At 34.3% G+C, this 23,581-nt stretch overlaps 2 protein-coding genes and 2 long non-coding RNA genes across 4 annotated transcripts; 2 read left to right on the plus strand and 2 right to left on the minus strand.

The window, feature by feature from the left end:
* Nucleotides 1-1,954: 1,954 nt before the first annotated feature.
* On the plus strand, nucleotides 1,955-3,500 carry LOC133867321 (uncharacterized). Its single transcript, XR_009900037.1, has 3 exons — nucleotides 1,955-2,243; nucleotides 3,112-3,213; nucleotides 3,310-3,500. It is a non-coding gene; the product is annotated as an uncharacterized LOC133867321 (long non-coding RNA).
* A 643-nt stretch (nucleotides 3,501-4,143) lies between these two features.
* LOC133866159 (uncharacterized) lies at nucleotides 4,144-7,715 on the minus strand. Its single transcript, XM_062302708.1, has 4 exons — nucleotides 7,404-7,715; nucleotides 5,175-5,280; nucleotides 4,725-5,078; nucleotides 4,144-4,611 (listed from the first exon to the last, which is right to left on the minus strand). Exons 1-4 carry the CDS (start codon nucleotides 7,713-7,715, stop codon nucleotides 4,577-4,579), a joined length of 807 nt encoding a protein of 268 aa, XP_062158692.1. The 3' UTR covers nucleotides 4,144-4,576.
* Nucleotides 7,716-15,281: 7,566 nt separating this feature from the next.
* LOC133866160 (phytohormone-binding protein CSBP-like) lies at nucleotides 15,282-16,607 on the plus strand. Its single transcript, XM_062302709.1, has 2 exons — nucleotides 15,282-15,465; nucleotides 16,318-16,607. Exons 1-2 carry the CDS (start codon nucleotides 15,282-15,284, stop codon nucleotides 16,605-16,607), a joined length of 474 nt encoding a protein of 157 aa, XP_062158693.1.
* A 1,651-nt stretch (nucleotides 16,608-18,258) lies between these two features.
* Nucleotides 18,259-18,821, minus strand: LOC133867482 (uncharacterized). Its single transcript, XR_009900061.1, has 2 exons — nucleotides 18,725-18,821; nucleotides 18,259-18,649 (listed from the first exon to the last, which is right to left on the minus strand). It is a non-coding gene; the product is annotated as an uncharacterized LOC133867482 (long non-coding RNA).
* Nucleotides 18,822-23,581: the final 4,760 nt, after the last annotated feature.

A 23,581-nucleotide genomic window follows, 5' to 3' on the forward strand; every position in this document is an offset into this window, starting at 1 on the left:
ACGCTCTCTTTCATTATTATGTGTTCATGCTTTATGCTTTACAATTCAAACTCTATACTCCTATTCTTCGCAAATCATGCTTTCTGACTCTATATTCCTATTCTTTGCAAATCATGCTTTCTTCAAATACCATGAACCAATCAACATGAAATTTCATCATTCTTCTTTGCATAATTAAATCCCAACTGCAACACACTTTCAGATACTTAAAATCAATTCAAAACCTTTCATTCATGCATCATTTTGTAACATCATTGATATTTCAACATAATTGAAACTACTTAAAACATCCAAAACATACATGTTAACATATCGTTGGTTCAGTAAGAAAATCATATATCATTTGCATTGCTATAAAATACATAAAAATATCTTTTCTCAGTGAGTAGAATACTCACCTTGGCTACGCGAATATTAAGCACTAGGTCTCCTAGACACCACCTTGCAATGTATCACTGTGGAATAACACATTGTACTATTTAGCACTTTAAATAATTAACACCCTAATTAGCACTTGAATCGCTTAAGGCTAAACCGTTGAAAAACCCATAATATTTTTAAGGGTTCCAAACGTCTACCTATAAATTTTAGACACTATCTAAAACTCAAACAATACTTACCAGAAGTATTTACTGAGAATTAGATATTAAAATTACTAACCCGCAATTAATTTTACAAAACCGTAAATTATTTTCACTAACACTTATAATAATATTAGCCCTAAGATTATATTCACTAATCTCTAGATTATTTTTCACTAACATTTTCTCAATATCATTAACTCTAATATTATTTTCATTCATCTTTTACAATAATTATTAACTTATTAACTTAAATCATTAACACATTTAAAATAACATTAGCCCTTAAGAAAATCTTATGGTTAACCTTACAAATACTATTTAAACTAAATACCCATAATTATTTATTTTTAATAACATTAGAACCTATTCCCATAAATACCTATTTTTTTACAAAACCCAAAACTAATTTGGGGGTTAATCATCACTATAATCATAATTAATCCACAAATTAACAATATAAGTTTTAAACACTTAAAAACCCTAAATTAATTTTACCCTTCAAATTAGAGTTTCCAATCTTATACCAAAATCACCAAAACGCTACTCCAATCATAATATTATTAACCCAATAGCATTAACTCTACATAAAAACTCAATTAAAATTAAATACCCAAAAGTTAGGATTTTTTGAAAACTTACCAAAACTTGCCCAAACGAAATCCAACACTAGAGAAGTGTTTAGGAAGCTCTAAACCGTGCAAATCCTAAAGAATTAACAAGATTAAACTCCACATTTTAAGATTTAACTCAAAATCTCAAATGACAAGAGTTTAACGTTTTACCTCAAACTAATCAGTAGAAACATAGATCGGACTTCGTAGATCACGTTTTCGAAATCAAATTTGAGTTTGGACGGTTGGATCTTCGTAGATCACAGTTTTCCATAAAAACCCATAGAAGAAAGTGAGTAAACTAAAAAAAGAAGACTCCCGGAGCCTTGGCCATTCGGCCTTTCTTAATTTTAATGGCCGCGTGGCCATTGTGGTGTGAAGGGCGAATGCCCTTCACTTTTTTTTCTTTTAGGAACGTGGGGCGACCTGTGCCCCACGTCTATCCTTTCATTTTTTTTTTTTGTTTTCATCTTTTACTTCTTTTATTCTTTGTCTTATTTGTCTTTTAGTTTATCTTTTAGCTTAGACTTTTTCTTTTTCTTCTTTTAATGGCCGACAGTTTTGTTGTCCAATTCATTATTCAATCTCTTTTATTTGAGTTCGTCTATCCGTAGGACGAGAGTCAGACGCTCGTCCGACTCTCGTCCTACGTGGCATAAAAATATAATATATTATATATTATTATATTAAAAAAAAAAAAAAAAAAAAGCCAGCAAAAGCCAGCACGCGTGAGCTTTCCCTTTCCCCCCAATTCTTCCCCCAAATGCCCTAACATTTTCAAAAACGCTGCTGGGCTGCTCTGTCTCCCTCTCCAATCCGGCAACGCCCATTGACACAAGCCACGCCCACAGACCAAAAAAGCACCGCCCACCACCAACCACTTCCTCACTGAACGCACCGGCGACGCCCACCCACGGCACCAGCTCGAAATCCGACGACGCCCATCGACACAGGCCGCGCCACAGTCCAAAAATCGACCGGCCGAACGCCACCCACGGCACCAGCTCAGAGTCTCACTAACCATACGTCGTGTACGGGTAAGAAGAAGGTATGTATACATGTTTACATATCGATTTGATTTGTGTTACGGTTTTTGTTTTGATTTGGATTTGATTTTCTTTAAGGAATAGCTGAATTCGAGCGTTCTGATTTTTCATTTTCCTCCCATTTCCCAAATCTCCACCGTCCCCCTCCCCCACCGACGGACCACCGGCCACCAAGACAAAGGGCCTACCAACCGAGCGCTGCCAACCAAGACGAACGGTCTTCTGACCAGCCGGCCGACACCGTCCCTCCCCTCTCTCTCTTTGACTTATTATTCATGGGTTTTTGAAGTGATTGGCTAAGCAACTGGGATATCGAAATCATTTTTGATGTCCAGTGGAAAGAAAAATAATATTAATGAGCGGAAAAATCTGGATTAAACGTAGATTAAGGAAATTATTTTGCTGTGTCGAGTTTTGTTGTCTTTGTTAATTTCATTCCATGCTTTGTTTGGTTGCTTGGAAAATGTGAATGACAAATTTTGGTGTATGGAATCTTGTGGGTTTTGTTACTTTTATGATTTTCTTGATTCTGTGATGATTATATAAGCTGCTTTTCCTTATTATTTGATTATTTTAAGCTGTTTGATTTGTTCATCTGTTATGGTGCGTTTTCGATTTCCTTTTCTTTCTTTTTTCAATTGTTGTTTGAAGCTGTTGTCCTTCGTTTGCACTAGATTTGGCCATTTTCACTTTGCTTGGTTGGCATTTAGAGTGACTATTGTTGCTTTTGAAGGCATTTTGCTGACAGAAAGAAGTACTGCTCGGTGCTTGCCCAACAACACCATTGAGTTCTTTTAATTTTTAGTAAAAAAAAAAATTAGTGAAATTATTTATACTTTGTTGTGAGCTGTTTTACTGGTTTTGTTTCAGATAACTGGAGTGTAAAGGCCATTCACAGAAAGACCACCGAAACTGGCCGAATGAGGTACCTTCATCACATGCCTCGCAGGTTCAAGACCAATTTTAGAGGAGGTAAATTATTATTGGCTATTTGCTTATATATTATATGCTCTTGAGTTTGTTGATATGTTTTGGCTAAATGATTGGTTATCTTCTGTGTATGTTTAGGTACGCAAGATACTCAAAAGGAACAAGGGAACATCTGCGGCCACTTGAAATTTGGAAGTGCATGCTGCCTTTTTTTTCTTTCTTTTTTTTTTTTTTTTTCTTTTTTAAATTTATTCCGGAATTGTCAAATAAAGTTTTGAATTATTGTATGAGTGTTACTTCAATTTATCTTGGAGTTATCTCTGTTTAAATTTTGATAATCAATGATAATTTCTTTGAACTAGTCTGTCTTGTGTGTTCATGAATAGGTTTTCGGTTATCTTGAGAAGTTGTGCTTGATATGATTATTTCATGTCTGTTGCATAATATTTTTGGTTGAGACTCGGTATATTTTGAGTGTGTATGCAGAATTGGGCGAAGAGAACAAATGTAATGGACATATTTGTCAATCTCAAGAAACTAAAAAAAAAGAAACCAAAGAACAAAAAAAATCACCTACACAATCAACAATTTGGATGAATAGGAGCTATGATAACTTTAAGGTAAAATTTTGGCTGTCTATATGAAACTGATTTCTCTCCTCGCAAAAGTGCCCTTAAAATGGCCTCACATACTTCATTGCAATACATAAGTGTCCATCTATACTTTCAAGCCAAATTCATTCATCCCTAACCATATCTATACTTTTAAATAATCACATTCCTAACAATTTTAAATAATGTCCACAAATTCATTCATCCCTAACCATTCCATAACTGCAATATATGCAAAAAAATAAAAAAAAAATTATTGAAAACATATACCTTCAACATATCATTCCACAGAGAAGCTGATTTAGTACTTGAACAAATATTATTGAAAACAAAAAATAAATAAAAAAAAGGAGAGTAGCAATTCACCCAGGAAACAAAAACACTATTTGTTATCCATTTTCAAGCCATCACTGGCAACTAACATGATGTTGATTATATTACAAAACAAGTAAATATGAAGAAACATCACAAAGAACAATGTACATGCCTCATACATGACACTAACAACTTCAACATTATCACAAGCTGGATCATATTCTTCCTGTGCTATTCTTGCTTTGATCTTTCTCAAGTGCTCAGTTACCCTTTCCTCATTAAGACTTCGTAACACATCAAGAAGGGGACTAATGCAACTCTGCTCATACTCCATATTGTATGTCTCTAGGACTTGATAGTGCTGAGAGATGCACGGACTAAAAACAAGCATTAAAGTAGACAACATGCTTTTCCTCATCACTTACAATTAAAATTTTACATTTTCCTCTTATTCCTGTTCTTTTGCATCTACCTCTCTTTCAACAGAACATATTGACTGTGAATTCATGAAGCTCTGAAACAAATATTACTCAATATTAAATACTTTTAAAGGAAATGTCATTTAAAAGGTAATATTACTTGAGCTTGAGCTACTAATTGTTTGAGAAGGCTTGCAAAAGCTATTACTTGAGCTGGATTGTCTTTTGCCTTGACGAGCACATCCTAGACTGATGTAATGTACATTTTCATCTTTATTCTTTTTCTTCTTCTTCTGTACCACACCAAAACCCTCTTGCTTTGCATAACTCCTATAATACTCATGAAGTTCCTCTATGGAGCCAAATAGCATCCCTTCCTTAGGTTCCTCAACATTTTTAACTTCATATATGAGCTTCAGCTTGGAACTGCAATTGTCCACACCATCTTTCAATTGTTCATCAGCTACAGTTTCTACTTCATCTTCATCTATGGGCTTCAGTTTGGAACTGCAATTGTCCGCACCATCTTTCAACTGTTCATCAGCTACAGTTTCTATTTCATCTATATCAACATAAATAAAACATTAAGTTCTTTTAACTTTCACTCTACTACGATATGTTACAAAAATTAAAAGTAAGAATTAAAGGCCCAATATACCGCTTTCGAGGTCTATTTGGATGGGCACAACATCATGAAATTGTTCATGTATCAACGAACAATCTTCTTCGCATTGTGAATTCAAGGTTGATTGCTCAAAGTCCATCTAAGAGTTATTCCGCATAAAAAGTTTAATCAATCAATTGTATTTAGTCACTTGAGTGAATATAAAGCATATGATAGAAACTAAAAATATATACATATAAATAATACATATCAAATAAAGCAGCACAATCTTAATTAACAAAAAAGGATAAAAAATGGAAGCCTCATTCCACAATCATAAAGGAGAAGTTAATATACCATCATCTGTAATTTATTTTTACACTACTTGAACAAAATTTAAGAAAAATTTCAGAAAAAACACTAACCACATGATGACACAAACCCAAAAAAAATCTCACGTACCCATGTACCAAAAATCAGAGACTAAGAACAAAAATCCAATTAAAAAATCTTGCTCAAGAGAACACAAAAAAAATGTAAAATCGTTTTGCAATGAAATGAGAGCAGCTTATAATCATCATATTTTAGTGTTTAGAGCAAGTAACACCAATCCAAGGAAAAAAATGTTTCTAAAAAAAAAAAACCAGCCCCATATTCATAAACCAAAAAAAAAAAAAAAATTGCAGAGAAAAAAAATCTAACTTTCAAGAACAAAAATAAATCATTATATTTTAGTGTTTAGAGCAAGTAACACCAATCCAAGGAAAACAATGTATTGTTTCTAAAAAAAAAAACCAGCCCCATATTCATAAACCAAAAAAAAAAAAAAATGGCAGAGAAAAAAAATCTAACCTTCAAGAACAAAAATAAATCATTATATTTTAGTGTTTAGAGCAAGTAACACTAATCCAAGGAAAACAATCTATTGTTTCTAAAAAAAAAAAACCAGCCCCATATTCATAAACCAAAAAAAAAAAAATTGCAGAAAAAAAAATCTAACCTTCAAGAACAAAAATAAATCATTATATTTTAGTGTTTAGAGCAAGTAACACCAATCCAAGGAAAACAATGTATTGTTTCTAAAAAAAAAAAACCAGCCCCATATTCATAAACCAAAAAAAAAAAAAAAAATTGCAGAGAAAAAAAATCTAACCTTCAAGAACAAAAATAAATCATTATATTTTAGTGTTTAGAGCAAGTAACACCAATCCAAGGAAAACAATCTATTGTTTCTTAAAAAAAAAAAAACCAGCCCCATATTCATAAACCAAAAAAAAAAAAATTTGCAGAAAAAAAAAATCTAACCTTCAAGAACAAAAATAAAAAAATCATCATATTTTAGTACCAATCCAAGGAAAACAATCTGTTGTTTCTAAAAAAAAAAAAAAAAAACCAGCCCCATATTCATAAACAAAAAAAAAAAAAAAATTGCAGAAAAAAAAATCTAACCTTCAAGAACAAAAATAAATCACAAGCATCAATAACTTCAAAAACTCATGAAAAATCAGTCAGAGAGAGACGGACCGTAGAGAGTCAGTTGGCCCGTTCGTCTTAATGGACGGATTTCGTGCTGGTGCCGTGGGTGGGTGTCGTCGGTGCGTTCGGTGAGGAAGTGGTTGGTGGTGGGCGGTGCTTTTTTGGTCTGTGGGTGTGGCTTGTGTCAATGGGCGTTGCCGGATTGGAGATGCCGGATTGGAGAGGGAGACAGAGCAGCCCAGCAGCCTGTTTGAAAATGTTAGGGCATTGGGGGGGAAGAATTGGGGGGAAAGGGAAAGCTCACGCGTGCTGGCTTTTGTTGGCTTTTTTTTTTTTTTTTTTTTTTTTTTTTTTTTTTTAATATAATAATATATAATATATTATATTTTTATGCCACGTAGGACGAGAGTCGGACGAGCGTCTGACTCTCGTCCTACGGATAGACGAACTCCTTTTATTTGGTTAGTTTCTCTCTCTTCATTTATCTTTTATTATCTTTATTCTATTATTTCTATCTCTTTTCCTACTTATTTTCTTTTCTATTTCTATTTCTAATTTTTCTATTTTTCTATTTTTTTTTCATGGCCACTATTTACAAGTCCATAGATTAAAAATAAAACACTTTGTTTTATTTTAACACACTAAATAGACTTATTTTTATTTAATCCTGATAAACCCATTTTATAAACTTTAGTCTTTAAAAATATTCTTGCATTTTAAATTCACCTAATTAAGTTTAATTAATTATTTACTTAAATTTATACTTTAATTATTAAATAATGTCATGGACATTACAGAAGATCTCACCCTCACAACATTAGGTGACTCTGTGTCTTGAGCAGCCGAAGTGTTGCCCGTTGCTGCATTAGAGGCAACAAGATTTTTTATCATCTTCTTCATATCTGCTATCACTTGATCTTGTGCTGCCATCCATTCATTCATGATTCTCTTCTCTTCCTGCAGTTCATGCATTTGTGCCATCATTGAATTCATTCGAGAGACTAATGTAGCATCTTGGGACAAGCTTGATGTTGATGCAGATGAGCGAGAAGTGGGTCTAATCGGTAGTGGCCCAAGCCCTGTTCTATGAACATGGCCCGAGTATTCCAGTCTACCCATTTCCTGGCAAGTGTATCATCTTCGGCGCCACCCCTAGGGCCACCCCCGTACCAATTTTAGGATGGCACGAAAGCTACCGCCAAGGGCTGGGGGGTGGCACGCGGCCACCCATAGTGGCCAGGGGTGGCTGCGTGGCCACCCAGAAATGGGTGTAGGGGTGGCTCGAAAACCACACCTAGGGGCCGATGGTGGCCTTCGGGCTACCCCAAGGGGCCCTAGGGGTGGCTGCGCGGCATAGGCCGGACCCTTAGGGGTGGCCCGAAAGCCACCCCCAGGAGCTAGGGGGTGGCGCATGGCCTCCCTAGGGGCCAGGGCTAGACGAGGCCACCCCCAGGGGTCAGCGAGTGGCCCGCGGCCACCCTCAAACCTTTTTTTTTTTCTTCAATTTTTTTTAAAAATAATTAAAAATAAAATGTTAATTCGAAAATAAAAAAATATAATAAAAAATAATATTTTAAGATGATGTGGAGAAAATGCTGACATGGCACTAACAGAGGTTGTGAAAATGGACAGAAAAATCACTGAATGACTTACTTCAAATTCGCGAAAAACTTAGGCAACGAATGTTGAAAAAAGAAGTAGTGAACTCTGCTTATTTAAAAAGGCATTTGGACTCAGGGATGTATAATACATTTACCATAATAAATGTATAGAGGTTGTTCACAAACTCGGGCTTGAATTCTGCTTTGATCACACATTGAAAAATTTAATAACCTAGCTTGAGCTCTAGTTGAGCCGAGCATGTCGAGTAACCTGGCACGGCTTGAATGACATTTTCAACAAGCTCGAGCTCACCCGAGTTTTATATGAGTCGAGCTTGAATACATACTTCATAGATCGGCTGTAGTTCGAGATCGGCTATTTAAGCTCAACTCATAAACGAGCGAGTCTTAAAATCTTAAAGCTCGGCTCGTCTCGATTATAACCCTAAATAGAACTTATGTAGTGCTATATATAGTATACTATATATATAATGGGTTTATACATATATAACATAAATAATAAATATAATTATAACTTATATATATAGTAGGGTTTTAGGAAACCGATTAAAAATAAAAGTAATTATAAATGGAGTCGTTTTTGAAAAATAAAATAATGACTTCTAAATAACCAAGTGTGTGTTTGTGTGCAACAAAATATTTTAAATGCAGAATTTAAAAGAGAGAAGATGTTTGTTGACGAAGTGGAAACACTATGAAGAGAAAAACAACTTCGGGGCAGCCAAACCTAGGAAATCCACTATCCAAAAACAAAGCAAGTTACAAAGCACTCATACTTATAAAACAAAGCACTCATACTTAACACGAAGCCCATTGTGAACGCTTCCCAACCAAGTCTCCTACTTGAAGGGCTATTTGATGGATTCATTTACCTTAGGGCCAACCCCTAAGATAGACTTCACACGAACAAGGAGCACACACTGTCAAGGGCTTGAGAGTTATTGGATCTTCAATTCTCCCTAAACACCCTCTCAAGCTAAGAGAATTCAATACTAAATTCTATACAAAACACATGCCTAGAGGCCTCTATTTATAGGCCTCAGAAAACCTAATTCTACTCAAAATCGGTGTCCTTTGGGTGGCATCCGGATGGCAAGCGAAGGGCTTCTGGATGGTCAACAGTTTCCGTGTCTGAAAAGGAATTCTGAAATATCTCGAATTTCTGGTGGCCGTCCTGACGATACTCTCTTTCCGTTCGGACGGTGGGCCTTTCGGAAGTTTTTATTTACTCTTTAGATATTCAAGTTGTAGGATTTTTTCTTAGCTTTCCAACGACACCAATTTCGTATCAATCTGATACTCGAGCAGAGAGTTATGATAAAAACACTGAGACGTGTGCATAAATCTTCCTGGAAACCTGAAAAGCGTCCGGACGGTGTTGCCCTTCCGTTCGAAGGGTTTCTATTTCCTGATCCGTGTGTAAACATGAAATTCAATTTCTACTCAGATTCTGAATAGCTTGACCTAGCGTCCGGACGGTGTTGCCCTGACCTCCGGACGTTCTTCAACGCTAAAGCTTCTAGACATTGCGGGGTGTCCGGACGCCTTCAATGGCCCGCTCGGACGGTTGCACAGGAATCGACTGTTCTGACTTAGAAATTGCATGGACTCTTCATGGACATCTTCTTAGAAACTTGTGACCATATGGATGGCATGAAATGAGACACTGTCCATATTACTTAAAGACTCTAAATAGAACCGATAATCCTGTTAAAAAGCAACCGTTACATAAAGTGTTTTTGTCAACCAGAATGTTGCCAATATAAAATACTAACAGTTTTTTTTTTTAAGAAGACTCTACTTTGAGTCGTTTTGGTAAAACGACACTAACAAAAAACGACTCAAAAAGGCTGATTTTTTGTAGTGTACATAAATATTTTTTACATGTCTTAGTTTGACATTCTTCCCATTATGGTCGTCAATACAAAATCAAGACATGTAATCAGGGACGGAGGGAGAGGGGGGTGGGGGGCATGCACCCCCCAATTTCCTGAAAATAAAAATTCTAAAAAATTAAAAAATATAAGGTAAAAATAAAAATTTAGCTTATTAGTCCCTACCCAAATTTTTTTTTTTGGCCATTGGCCCTTGCCCGTAAGAACTTCTGGCTCCGTCCTTACATGTAATCTATGATGGATGTACTTCCCATGTTCTTTCCTAGTTTTACAAGTATGAACCATGAACTAAATATCTATTGCTCTAGCACTATAATCACTTATCTGAATTAGGAAGAAATGCCGGTTTAATAGAGAAAATTGGAATTCAAATGGAATGGTTATAGTGAATAAAGAAATGTGAAAAAAAAATATTTAAATGTTATAGTGATAGTGAATAGTTAAAATTGAGAGACTGCTGAAGGTGCTTTAAAAAAGTGACTCGCCAAAATTTAAAAAAAAAAAAGAAAAAGAAAAAGATTTTAGCTATTTTGGCTAGTAAAATTTGGTGAGGCTACTAAGAATACTCTTACATACCATTGGTTATCTATCCTTGGATTTTTGGGTGAAAATAACAATAGCTCAATACTCCAAACAACACCTAGAAATGGGGTTGAATAGGAGTTCTAAAAAAAATACAAAATTTAAATATTGACAACCACATAAACAATCACCAAATATTATGAAAGCAATAAAAAAAAAATCAACACAAGTAATTTGATGACAAAATGGAAACCTTTTGAAGAACTCTTCAAAAGTAAAACCACTTCGGAGCTGCCAAATTTGGGAAATCAACCCACTAAGAAGAATTAGGTTTACAAGTAATCACATTTACAAAACCTAATAATAGACTCTTTCTTATACCGAAACAAGTGACCCACTTGCTTCCTACCGCAGTAACTTCAGAACTCTAAGCAACTCTTCTTCTTGATCTCCTTTATTGAACTCCAATAGGCTTCAATTGTTGTTGAAGAACGGCTGTGGTTGACAACAAAAACTCTAAGAGAGATGAACAATAGAAAATAGAAAAACCTAAACTTTATCTCTTAGAACATGAAGATTTTTTTTTTCTTTTTGTTGAAGTATTGCCTCCAATCCTTAGAAAAGTCGTGCTCCAAAAGCCTTTAAATATACTTGAAAAAGTAACAATAAAATCAAAAAGTTGGTGGTCGAAAAATTGTAAATTTCAGGGTCTCGTTTGCAATCTCGTAGGGATGTATTGTAGATGAGCTGTTTTGAAAAAGGCTCATCTACAATCCCGTAGAGACGCATTGCAGATGAGTTGTTATGCCAAAATCTCATCTGCAACCTCTTAGGGACGAGCTTGCAGTCGAGCAACACTGCCTAAGATTTTTGTCTTCACTACATGGCATTTTTTGACCCCCTAAAAAAAATACGCACTTAAACGAATGAGTTGCATTTCTCATTTAAAAAAATGAGTAATGTTCAAATGAGGATTAGAGATCTCTTTGAGTCATTCTAAAAGTGATTTGACTTTTAAAATCACTATTAGATTTACTATGGATCAATATTAGATTAAGGAGGACTCTAATCCTCCATCTAGCATTACTCGTGAAAAAGTGCCATTTAATTTTAAATTCTGACCAACTAGTTTCCCAAAAGGATAAAATTATATATTTTTATTTGCAAGACAAATGTTTATTTTTTATTTTTTATGAGCAAGTTTACATGGAAAAGGGGAAGGGGATGCAAGAGTAATACTTACTAGAATTACTGCCCGCATCCGCAATCCACACAAGCGGATGTGGTTAACAAACATTGCTATCCGAATATGCTGATGCGGATAGCGATTTTAGGATATGAGGAATAACCGCATCCACATACCCTTTATATATCATGTATATTTTATATATTTCTTGTGTGTGTGTGTGTGCATGTGTGTGTGTGTCTATCTATATATATATATATATATATATATATATATATATATATATATATATATAAATTAATAGATTCATTAAAACAACGTCGTTTTGGATTAGGTATAGGTTATGTTTACATTTTTTTTGGTTGGGTGTGTTGCTTTTCATGTAATACTTAAGCAAAAAGGTAAAAATAATGTGAAATTAATATATTTTCAAAATACTAGGGCTTACAAAAATTTAAAACAATCTCAAAACACTAAAAATTGACCTAAATTATTTTTAAAATTGTTTAAAATAGATCTTAATAGAGATTCAAATAAGACTCAAAAGTCGCATTACTTAATATGCAAATATCGGATAATAATCGCATTGAATAACCGCAATAAATGCACGGATGCAATTAGTAAAAACATGATGCGGATACGGATATCTAAAAGTGACATCCGCATATACACCCCTAATAAAAGTGTAACACCCCGATCTCATATGAAGAAGATAATGAGTAGCTCACATAGAGTGAGTGGTTTATAAAGATAATTATGAGTGCCAAGTCTCACATTGTCTATTTACTGGTTGAAATTGGGCGTCAGGAATTTAAGAAATGAAGTTTGTAACACTCTGGTTCCTATATGGTGAAAATAAAGAGTAGCCTACATAGAGTGAGTGGTTTATAAAGATAGTCATGAGTGATAAGTTTCACATTGCTTTGTTACTAAGTGAAATTGACTAGTCGTTTCGTGGTGATAGTGCAAATGTAATTAGCATTTTTCTTTAAGTCATTACAAATTGTACTAGAGCCACCTAGTAATGCGTAATCTAGTACTGTTAGCACCGCATGACTTGACTCTGACGAGGACGGTAGGGGTTTAAAGGAGGGAGAGTTTTTAACACTTAGGTCCCATATTGAGAAAATGAGTAGCCCACATAGAAAGTTGGTAGTTTATAAGAGATTCTTATAGATGCTAAGTCCCACATTGGTTACTTATCAGATCAAATTGGGCTTTATAAGTGATTCTAGGAAAGCTCTAAATTGACTAGTTATTTTAGGGTGATAGCGAAAATCTGGCTAACACTTTTTCCTGGGTCATTACAAATGGTATCGGAGATAGCTTGTAACGCCAGGTCATGTGGTACTGGAGCACTGCATGACGTGACCCTAAAGAGGACACCAGGAGGTTAAGAGGGGGAGTTTGTAACACCCCAGCCCCATATGGAAAAGATAAGAAGTAGCCTACATAGAGTGAGTGGTTTAAAAAAATAATCATGAGTACTAATTCCTATATTGCCTAGTTATTAGGTGAAACTGAGCATTATAAAGAATTTTTTGGAAGCTTCAAATTGACTAGTCATTTTGGGGTGATAGCGTAGATGTGGCTAGCGCTTTTTCCTAGGTCGTTACAAATGGTACTAGAGCCACCTAGTAATGCATCATTTGGTACTATCAACACCGCATGACATGGCCCTGACGAGTACGTCATGGGTTTAAAGGAGGGAGTTTGTAACCCACATAGAGAGTGTGTAGTTTATAAGAGATGTTTGTGGGTGCTAAGTCCCACATTGGTTACTTATTAGGTGAAACTAGGCTTTATAAGTGATTCTAGTAAAACTTCAAATTGACTAATCATTTTGGGGTGATAGCCCAGATCTGACTAGCGTTTTTCCCTACGTCGTTACAAATGGTATCAAAGACAGGTTGTAACACCAGGCCTTATGGTATTGGAGCACTGCATGACGTGGCCCTGACGAGGACGTTAGGAGTTTAAAAGCGGAAGTTTGTAACACCTCAGTCCCATATGGGAAGATAAAGAGTAGCCCATGTAGAGTGTGTGGTTTATAAAGATAATCATAAGTGATAAGTTCTACATTGCCTAGTTATTATTTAAAACGGGCCTTATATAGAATTATATGGAAGTTCCAAATTGACTAGCGCTTTTTTCTGGGTCGTTACATGAAGGGGATGCTCTCCATGTTGTACATGCATTGAGGAAGGAAGAAAAGAATTCGTGCATATATGGCCAGTTGATTGACAATGCCGGAGTTATGCTGAATAGTTTGAAGAATTAGAAGGTGACTCATGTCATAAGGAAGGTAAATGGAATAGTTCATAGGCTTGCCAAAGAAGCACTTTCTCTTATGGGCAAATGAGTTCATATGGAGGAAGCCACTCATTATATCCTTGACATTGTAGCTACTAAATGCTGTAATTGAGTTCTTTCTCATTGATGAAAACATCGCTAGACTGAATTAAAAAAAAAAAAAAAAAAGTACTCTCGTAACAAATAAATTCAGTAGTAGGTAATTGTACTCATATAAGGCTAAAGTATATATACAACGATCGTTACATTGCAAACATCGAAGAATGGCTCCGTGACATATATATGGACATCATGGATGGAATTATATCGTTTATGCTTCGAAAGAAATGATTAGACGAGGCGGCTAAAGCTTTGTAGAAAACAATTAATAGGCCATCTGTATATCATCCAAGCTCGTCTGATAAGAAAGAAGAAAAGATTCTATTCAAATATATATATATATATATATATATATATATATATATATATATATATATATATATATATATATATTTGCCTTAATAGATGAATTAATAGGGTCAAATTAGAGTAAGAGCCTAAGAGGTGGAGTTGGAATGGAATTCCAACTCATTAGGATTAGATTATTTAATATTAGGATTATAGTATATTTGAATTTGAATATTAGGTTTTATCACTTTAGACGTTATCTACTTGTATTTCTATTTAAAGGTTATTTGGTTGTTAATGAGAAAATGAGAATTAACATAGACTTTTGTCTTGTGGTTTAATGATAGGGTAAGATTAGGGTAAGAGCCTAAGAGGCGGAGTTGGAATGGAATTCCAACTCATTAGGATTAGATTAGTTAATATTATGATTAAAGTATATTTGAATTTGAATATTATGTATTATCACTTTAGATGTTTTCTACTTCTATTTCTATTTAAAGGCAATTTGGTTGTTAATGAGAAAATGAGAATTGATATAGACTTTTGTCTTATGGGTTGTTTCCAGCTTTAATTGGATTCACTTGGGGTCTGTCTCCAGCCATTAATTGGAGTTCGTTATCAGTACATTTTCCCTTCCATTTTCACATTCCTCCATTGTTCATCCATTTCATTAGAAAGTACCTATCATGAACCCTTATATTGTCCCTCATATATACCATATTACCCTTTGAAAACTTGCACTTGAGACTTGAGAGGAGCCATGGTACAACAAGTACAAACCTCCCAAGCAAAAGTTGGTGTTGGGTTGGAGGTCCTCTGGAGAGCTTTGACAAAAGAATTGAGATCTGTGGCTCAAAAAGTTATCCCAAACTTAGTAAAGGATGTGGAATTGATCGAAGGAGATGGTGGCCTTGGTTCAGTCTTGCTCTTCAAATTTCGCGATGGCCAGTCTATCTATTTTCATCATTAATTTTATTGATTATTTAATTGGCTTATATATATGAAGATAACCCCTTAATAAGGGAGACCATTTTGTTAATATTTTTACAGTCTCCCTTAATAAGGAAGAATCAACAAATGAAATATTTAACTGAAATGTGAGGTACATGATAGAGACACAGTTAGAACTCATGGCCTGAATTTTTTCTTATACTATGTTAAATCATCACTTTTCCTAAAAGCTTAAGCTAATAGGGAATGATTGATTATTTAATTAATATTCTAATACTCCACCTCATGTGTGGGCTCAAACTCATCCTTAATAAGTGAGACCCAAAACGCAGATATTTAATTGAAAGTTGGTTAAATTGTAGATAGTTTTAGAATTAAATTAAATAATTGAATTCATCCCTTCTTATAAGAAGATAGGAAATGATTGATTTAATTATTTAATTAAGGACATAAATTTTATACAAACCATCCTTTAAAGGCAATATGTGTCATTTAAGCTATTAAAAAAAAAAAAACACGTGTTTCTTACATGCTAAATGACACATGTCACTTTTAGAGGCTTTTTGTTGGAAATTTATGTTAGTTAATTAATATCCTAATATTCTCATTCACGTGTAGGCTCAAGCTTATCCCCTTTAATAAGTGAGACCCAACATGTGTAATACTTAATTGAAATGAGGGATGAATTGTAAAAGTCAAAATTCGAACTCATGACCTCTAGCTTTGATACCATGCATATTATATCTTATTAAAAAGTCAATACTACTTTTTAATAGTTATATTTGCTGTTAATTTAGACCTAATTAATTAACAAGATAAGTTAATAAATAAACAAGGTGGAGGAGGTGTATCAGCAATGGCATATCAGAAGGAGAAGATTGTGGAACTTGATGAGTCTCTGCATCAAATTACATTAGAAGTAATGGAAGGGGGGTATCTGAGTCTTGGTTTTGCTTCCTACAAGACAACTCTCATACTGACTGGAATTGGAGAGCAGGAGAGCTTGGTTGATGTCATAGTTTCATATCATCACTCTCAAACAGATCAAGAAAGTGCCATGCCATCAAACACAGTGGGCTCAATGTTACATTTTATTAAGTGCTTAGAATCTTATTTCTTGAATGGTGCTTCCTAGATTTTTCTTTTCTTTTCTTTTCTTTTAATGATTATAATCTAGGGTTGTGCTCTTAATTATGCTATAAGCCATGGGTGTAACAATCTCACACCTGAACAATTTCATATTAATTATGATGATAATAATACATACATAAGTGAGGGAGAGAGAGAGAGAGAGAACAAGACCACCAGATATATGCTTTTAGAAAGGCTCTAGCTACACTGGAAATATCCAATAACAACTTCATATATATATATATATATATATATATATATATATATATATATATATATATATATATATATATATATTAGATTTTATTGTGTTTACTACATCATCAAGTAAAGCAAATTCAAATATACAAATACAATATATCAAGTAATTCATTTAATAAAGAACTTATAGCAAATTTCAAAAGAAGACATCATTTGTCAACTCCAAAATCTCCAATTAGCAAAAGCTTGAACAAATAGTCACTGTAGAAAAGAACATGAATCCATAAATCTTTTGGTATAGTTTTATCCTAGTCCAAACTTGTAAACTTTTTTCCTTTTTGTAAAGCAAATAGGAATCAAATAAATTTAATGTCTTTGTCACGTGGAAAAATTCATGGACACCAATCCATCGACCAAAGTTCAACTGGAAAAAGCAACAAATGTGAATAAAGTATAAGAAAAATGTTCGTAGTGTAAAAATTTCTTGAAGAATACAATACCAGTTGTTAATTATAATAAATTTTGAAGGATTATGATCTCGTCAAAATTGAAATATTTAGAGAAACCAACTCAGGGTGCATTTGAGATTGAGATTTCATAGACAAAAAATACGATTTTAAATCAAATCATAGAAAATAAATCGTTTGGGAATTGCAAATTTGAAAACACAGAAAATTGTTTTTTCAAATCACAAGCAATGGGGCGCTTTTTTAAAACTCATAATTTTAAAGGCTAATCTCCGATTTTAAATGTCAGACTGTGATCTTGCCAAACACTTAATTGCATTTTTAAAAATTATTTTTTCAAATCAAACATTTTAAAATCGTTATTTTAAAATCGCAAACCCAAACAGACTCTTAGTCATACAAGATAAAGAAATTTATTGGCCTATGTACAAACTAATAGCAATTTTTAGGAATATTTGAATGCAAATAAATAGACAATTAATAAGGAAGTTGTTATTTGGATAAACTATATATATATTAAAAGAAGTAACCAATTATTTTGTTTTGACTTCTCCCGCTTGTTATTGTTGTTGGGAAGTATTTTGCCACAATTTTTTTTTTCTTTTTCATTTTTTTACAATAGCACGCGCTTATGCCATAATTGCTAGTTGGTGGGGAGACGTGTTGAAAATTTCTTTTAACTCCGCATAGTACGTGCCATAATTGTAGTGTTTAAAAAAGAGTTGAATAGTGTTAGTTGTCAGCTTTGGTTGGAGATGGAGAAAATAACATGAAGCTTTTCTTGGGTTTGCTTTGGTTCTTGGTTCTTTATTGGCCAGCTAAGATGTTGTAGATACTTTTTATTTTTGGTTTTCTTTATTTTTAAAGGAATATTTATTTATTAGTTATCTATATTTTCAACTTTTGCAATTGGCAAGTAATATTTTATTACTAAAACGTCACTTTAAATTAGTCATCATATATAAGGTGATCCATTGAAATAATAAGTAGAGAAATGCAAGACATCCTGACATTACAGTGGAGATTTAACATCTTCAAGCACAATAGTTGCAATACAAGAAAAGCAGAAGCTGCGGAAGACACATGAAAAAAGTACAACTTGCTATTATGGTTGGGAGTTGATAAGCTACACAACCTGCAGTGCGATCTTATTGGCATACAAACTTAGATAAGCTACATATTACTTAGACACACTCATCAGACAGACTGCATGTATAGGACGATGGATTTGTCTAATTTTGTTTGGTTTCTGTCTCGCCAGCAGCACCGTGTCCTTGATGACCATGACCATGTCCATGGCCGTGGTGACCATGTCCATACCCGTGCTTATGGTCACCATGCTTGGCCTCCTCCACAGCGTCAGTTTGAACATTTTCCTCTATAAAATGACCAGTTGAAGAAGTTAAGGTGAAAGGTAATATTCAAACTACAAGAGAAAACATCACTTACTTACCACACCGATTTTTCATTACTTTTGCAATCATATTTTTAAACTTTAGAAAGTGTCAATTTAGTGTATCCATCTTTCAAATTTTTTTTTTTTTTTTTTAATTTCATCATTCCATTAGAATTATAGGATTTTCTGTTAAATCTTATCAAAATTCTCAAAATGCCCCCCTCCTCCCCCCCCCCCCCCCCCCCCACCCCCCCACACACACACACACACATATATATATATATATATATAAAATTTCAAAGATTTTTTTTTTCCAAATTTTGCTAAATCCTGAAATACTTAAATCCTTACAATTTTCTTTTTTGGGTAAAAAATTAGGGGTATTTGTGGATTTTTGACACCTTTTTTTGAAAAATTCTAACAGATTGGTGAAATTAGAAAATTGATACACAAAATTGATACTTCTTAAAGTTTATGAATTTGATTGCAAAAATGTTAAAAAATTCTAACGGATCGGCCTCCGCTAGCTCACGAGCTGAGACATCGGAGGAGATAAGAAGCACAACAGCAAAGACAAGACCAAGGAGAAGAAAAGTCTTGGAGTAACCCATTTTTCTGTTAACAAGGAAGAGGGATAGCAGAGAATGTAGTTGGGAAACACACTCTAAGAAAGCTAAGACTCTGTCTTAGTGAAGGATGAGTTACTGCAATGTGGCTCTCCCTATTTATAGACAAGTAAGAGAGAGAGAGAGCAAAAGTTAGTTGTTTTTTATGATACTGATAGCTAGGATCAGTGTGCCAAGTAAGCATTTGACTTTAAGTGCAGTAAAAACATATAAAATATCAAATGAAAAACTTAAAAATTTAATTATTTATTTACCTTTTTTTTTAAAAAAAAATACACAAAAAAGGGTGGTCGTCATGTCACTTTACCTATGTGATAGCATGTGAGCCACCTTACATGCTGTTCAGCCACCCTCATGGGCCGGGCCCCTCCCCCAAAGGGTTGACAGCTCTCCCTTTCTTTTTTTCTTTTTTTAATAAAAAAGAAAAACAAATTAAATTTTTAATTTTAAATATATTTAATATTTTTTATTAATCGTGACACACTAACGGAATCCATCAAGCTTTTGGAAGAAATTTGAGTGTAAAAACTAAATTGTTATTTTATCCTACCCAGAGAATCTCTGAATTATTTTTTATATCAAAGAGAGTGATTTGTAATTTAGGCAACTACAATGATTGATTTTGCATTTATTCCTATTTTTTAATCCTCAGTAAGCTATTTGTAATTTAGACCAACCACAGGTACGAATAAAGCATTTATCCATTTTTTTTTTGTTTAAAAAATAATAAAAATTTATTTATTTAAATTAATATTTTAACTTATTTAAGAATAAATTAAATATAGTTGTATTCATCCTGATATAGTGCAATTCGAGCTAGCTTTATGTTCTAATTATTATTACCATCTTAATGGATTTAAGTTATAGCCAAATTGTTTTTAATAATGTTTACAATCTGTGAAAAAGAAATATGACTATAATCACATGATAAATATATAATATGTGATCTCCTGACCTAACTCTTTGGGAAAACCATAAATAATGTGCCACCTAATTTTCGCACCACTCTATGATATCTAGGAATGGTTGAAAGTGTTATAGCCCCTCCCCTCCCCTACAAGGCCACAGAATAGTTGGCATGGCAACGTGGTATATAAAGGACCGATGATGTTTCTGTTTCACAAAACTATCAACAATCACATGCATGTATGCTGGCTTCTTATTATAATGGGGCTTTTATTTCATGCAAAAGCAAATGTGAAAAGATGAAGCCGCAAAGAAGTTTGACATCTCAACCAATCTTTAATTTTTTTTATTTTTTATTTTTAAACAATAATTGATTGAAACTAACCATAGCATTGTTAGTTATTTCTTTGATTAAAGTTAAGAAATGAAGCCGATTTTTACTCCTTTGTTTTTCTCTTGGTCGTTCCTTCCAAGATCAACATAAACTTGCAAAAATGATCACAACCCTGGCTAATAGGTTGCACGCGTCCCTCCTTGCGTCATTGGGGGCACAAAAAAAATTGGAAACTTTCCCCAAGGTTTGACAATCAACAACAGGACCTTAGGCTCGGGACCATGTATTGTCTGAAACGTTATCTCATTTCTTTGTCTGACTCAAACATGATGACGTACCATCTTACATCATTTATAGTCTCCAACTTTAAATAATGCCTGCGCCACTTGTGAAAGAGTAATTAATGCTAGAAGCTAGTTATTTTTTGTCACTATAAAAATGAGATGGCTTTTAAATTAATATTAAGTTTGTAATTGATTACTATTAAATTTTGATGAACTGGTAATTTTAAGAGTCATATCATTATTGGAGTGACAAAAAAGTGACTTTTAGAATTACTCATCGTAAAGAAACAAATCATTTCATTTCATTTCCTTTTCCTTTACCTTTTTCTTTTTCAAAGTACAACCCGGATCAATGCCCAACAATAGAGAAGATCCTTATACATACGTAGCTTAGGAAGCCACATATCATTTGAGATGACATAACTCTAATCCTCCTTGTAGCATTACTTGTTAAGGAGATAAGAAAATGTAAATTTAATCATTTAATCAATACTTTAACCATCTCCCTGACATGTGGGCTCATACTCCTTTTTAATAACTAATGTCCAACATGTGAAATAATTAATTGAAATGAAAGGTAAATAATGGAGATAAGGTTCGAACTCAGGACATCTGCTCTAATACTATGTTAAACCACCACTTGTCCTAAAATTTTAAACTAATAAGAAGAGGTAAATTTAATAATTTAATCAATACTATAACAATTAAAATTAAGGAAAAAATACATGTATCTCCTTAAATTTTTATTAAGGGTATTTTTATCATTAGGGGGACATTGATATTTTTTGATAGTTTAAGATGGGACATTGATACAATTGATAGTTTGGAGAGACATTGACAATAAGGTGGTAGTTTGAAAATGTTATGTGTACTTTTCCTTAAAATTAATTTGAGTCGATCAAACCTTCTAAGGATATAAGAATTGTTTAGGACATTGACACAATTGTTTAGTCCCAAGTTTTATTTTTTCACACTACAAATTTTTTTTTTGATTGGCCACTTGCAGTTAGCCATGTGGATGGGGGCCATCCACGTGGCTAACAGGTCACCATGTGTAAGTGGCGACGTGGCCAAGCTGTCCAAGTCGCCACTGGGCCAAATGGCTTACTGGCCACGTCGCGACACGTGGGCGACATGAATTACCCATGTGGCTGACGTGTCAGCGACGTGGCGAGAGTCCCTGTGGCCCAGTCGCAATGTGGATTATCGTCCACGTTGCAACAATTGGCCATGTGGATCTGACCACATCACCACAGTCGGCAACGTGACCCACAATCACGTGGCTATTTCCGCGTGGTCAACATCAGCCACGTGGTATATTAGCCACATGGCCAAATTTTGCCACTTGGTGCACAAAATTTACCCATTTTTTATTTATTTATTTATTCTTAAAAAAAATTGATTAAATACATTTTCTTTTTCAAAATATCACCAAAATATTAGGACAACATTTGAAATTTACCATAAACAATATTGCAATAATTCTGAATCCAAAACAACAATAAATTAGTTACTAATAAACGTTATTGTTATTAACAAAACAGAACTACGTAGCAAAATAGAACGGAGTTTTTGTAAATAAAAACTCTACAAATCTTCACGCCGTCGTTCTTGGGGATCACGAATTCTCATACCAGGTGTGGACTCACCAACAGGCGAATGTTGTGCAAGGGACGGTGTATCAGGCGAGGGTGTCCCAACGGGAGAGTGCTAGCCCAACGGTGATGGAGAATACTGCCGTCCAAGGGGCGAGACCGAACCCTGGGGAGACACCGAACCAATCGTTGTCACATTGCCTGCAAATAATAAAAACATTAAAACATTAATCTATATGCATATCAAGTCCATAGCATTGATAAAAAAATAAGCAGTTTACACAATTGTAATCATACCTACAGATGAATTATAGACGGACGACGTACTACCTCCGTTTGGAGGTGAAGACTGCTGAGCACCAGGGCTTGTATGTGATACTCCCATGGATGTGAGAACGGCCTCGAAGTACCTCATACGCTACCCCAACGTCTCGAAGTGCCGCATACGCTGCTCCAAGGCCTCATTCCTCTCGGTTTGAGCCCGTAGCAATACCTCCATCGTGGCAATCTTACCCTCGTGTATGGAGCAGCTCCGAGATGTACAATGGGATGGTCCTGCTTGTGAGCAAGCCCGGTATGAAAAAGACGTCCCCCATATAGGAGTACCGTTCGCCCCAACTTGCCGAACCCTCCCCATGTATTCAGGCCTCCCCAGCTCCTGTTTGCACGCATCATTCGGTGCCCAATGCACCGTGTCTTCTGACACGCTCTGAGTAGCAGCAGGGTCACTCGATAAACTCGGTGTCATCATCTCCTGTATGTTGTCAATATATATATATATATATATATATATATATATATATATATATATATATATATATATATATATATATATATATATATATATATATATGTAGTCAATATATAAGTTAGCACACGTATAACTTAGAAATATTAAAAAAAAAAAAAAAAAGATCGGTAGCATACGCATAGGACCCATGTACGCTCGTTCGGGTGACTCTCGTCCTTCCTCTCGTGCGTCTTGACAAATGACTTGGCTCGATTGGGAGGAGTGCCAGAAGTGGTTGCTTGTCGCCATCCAAATGAAATAAATAACAAACAAGAATATTATTTTTAAAAAACAATTAGATACAAATATTATAACATCTACATATATATGTCCATAACTCATCGTGATTAAACTTGACATAGCTTTTTGATCCCAAGCA

This window comes from Alnus glutinosa, chromosome 4 (assembly GCF_958979055.1).
Source record: "Alnus glutinosa chromosome 4, dhAlnGlut1.1, whole genome shotgun sequence".
NCBI lineage: Eukaryota > Viridiplantae > Streptophyta > Magnoliopsida > Fagales > Betulaceae > Alnus > Alnus glutinosa.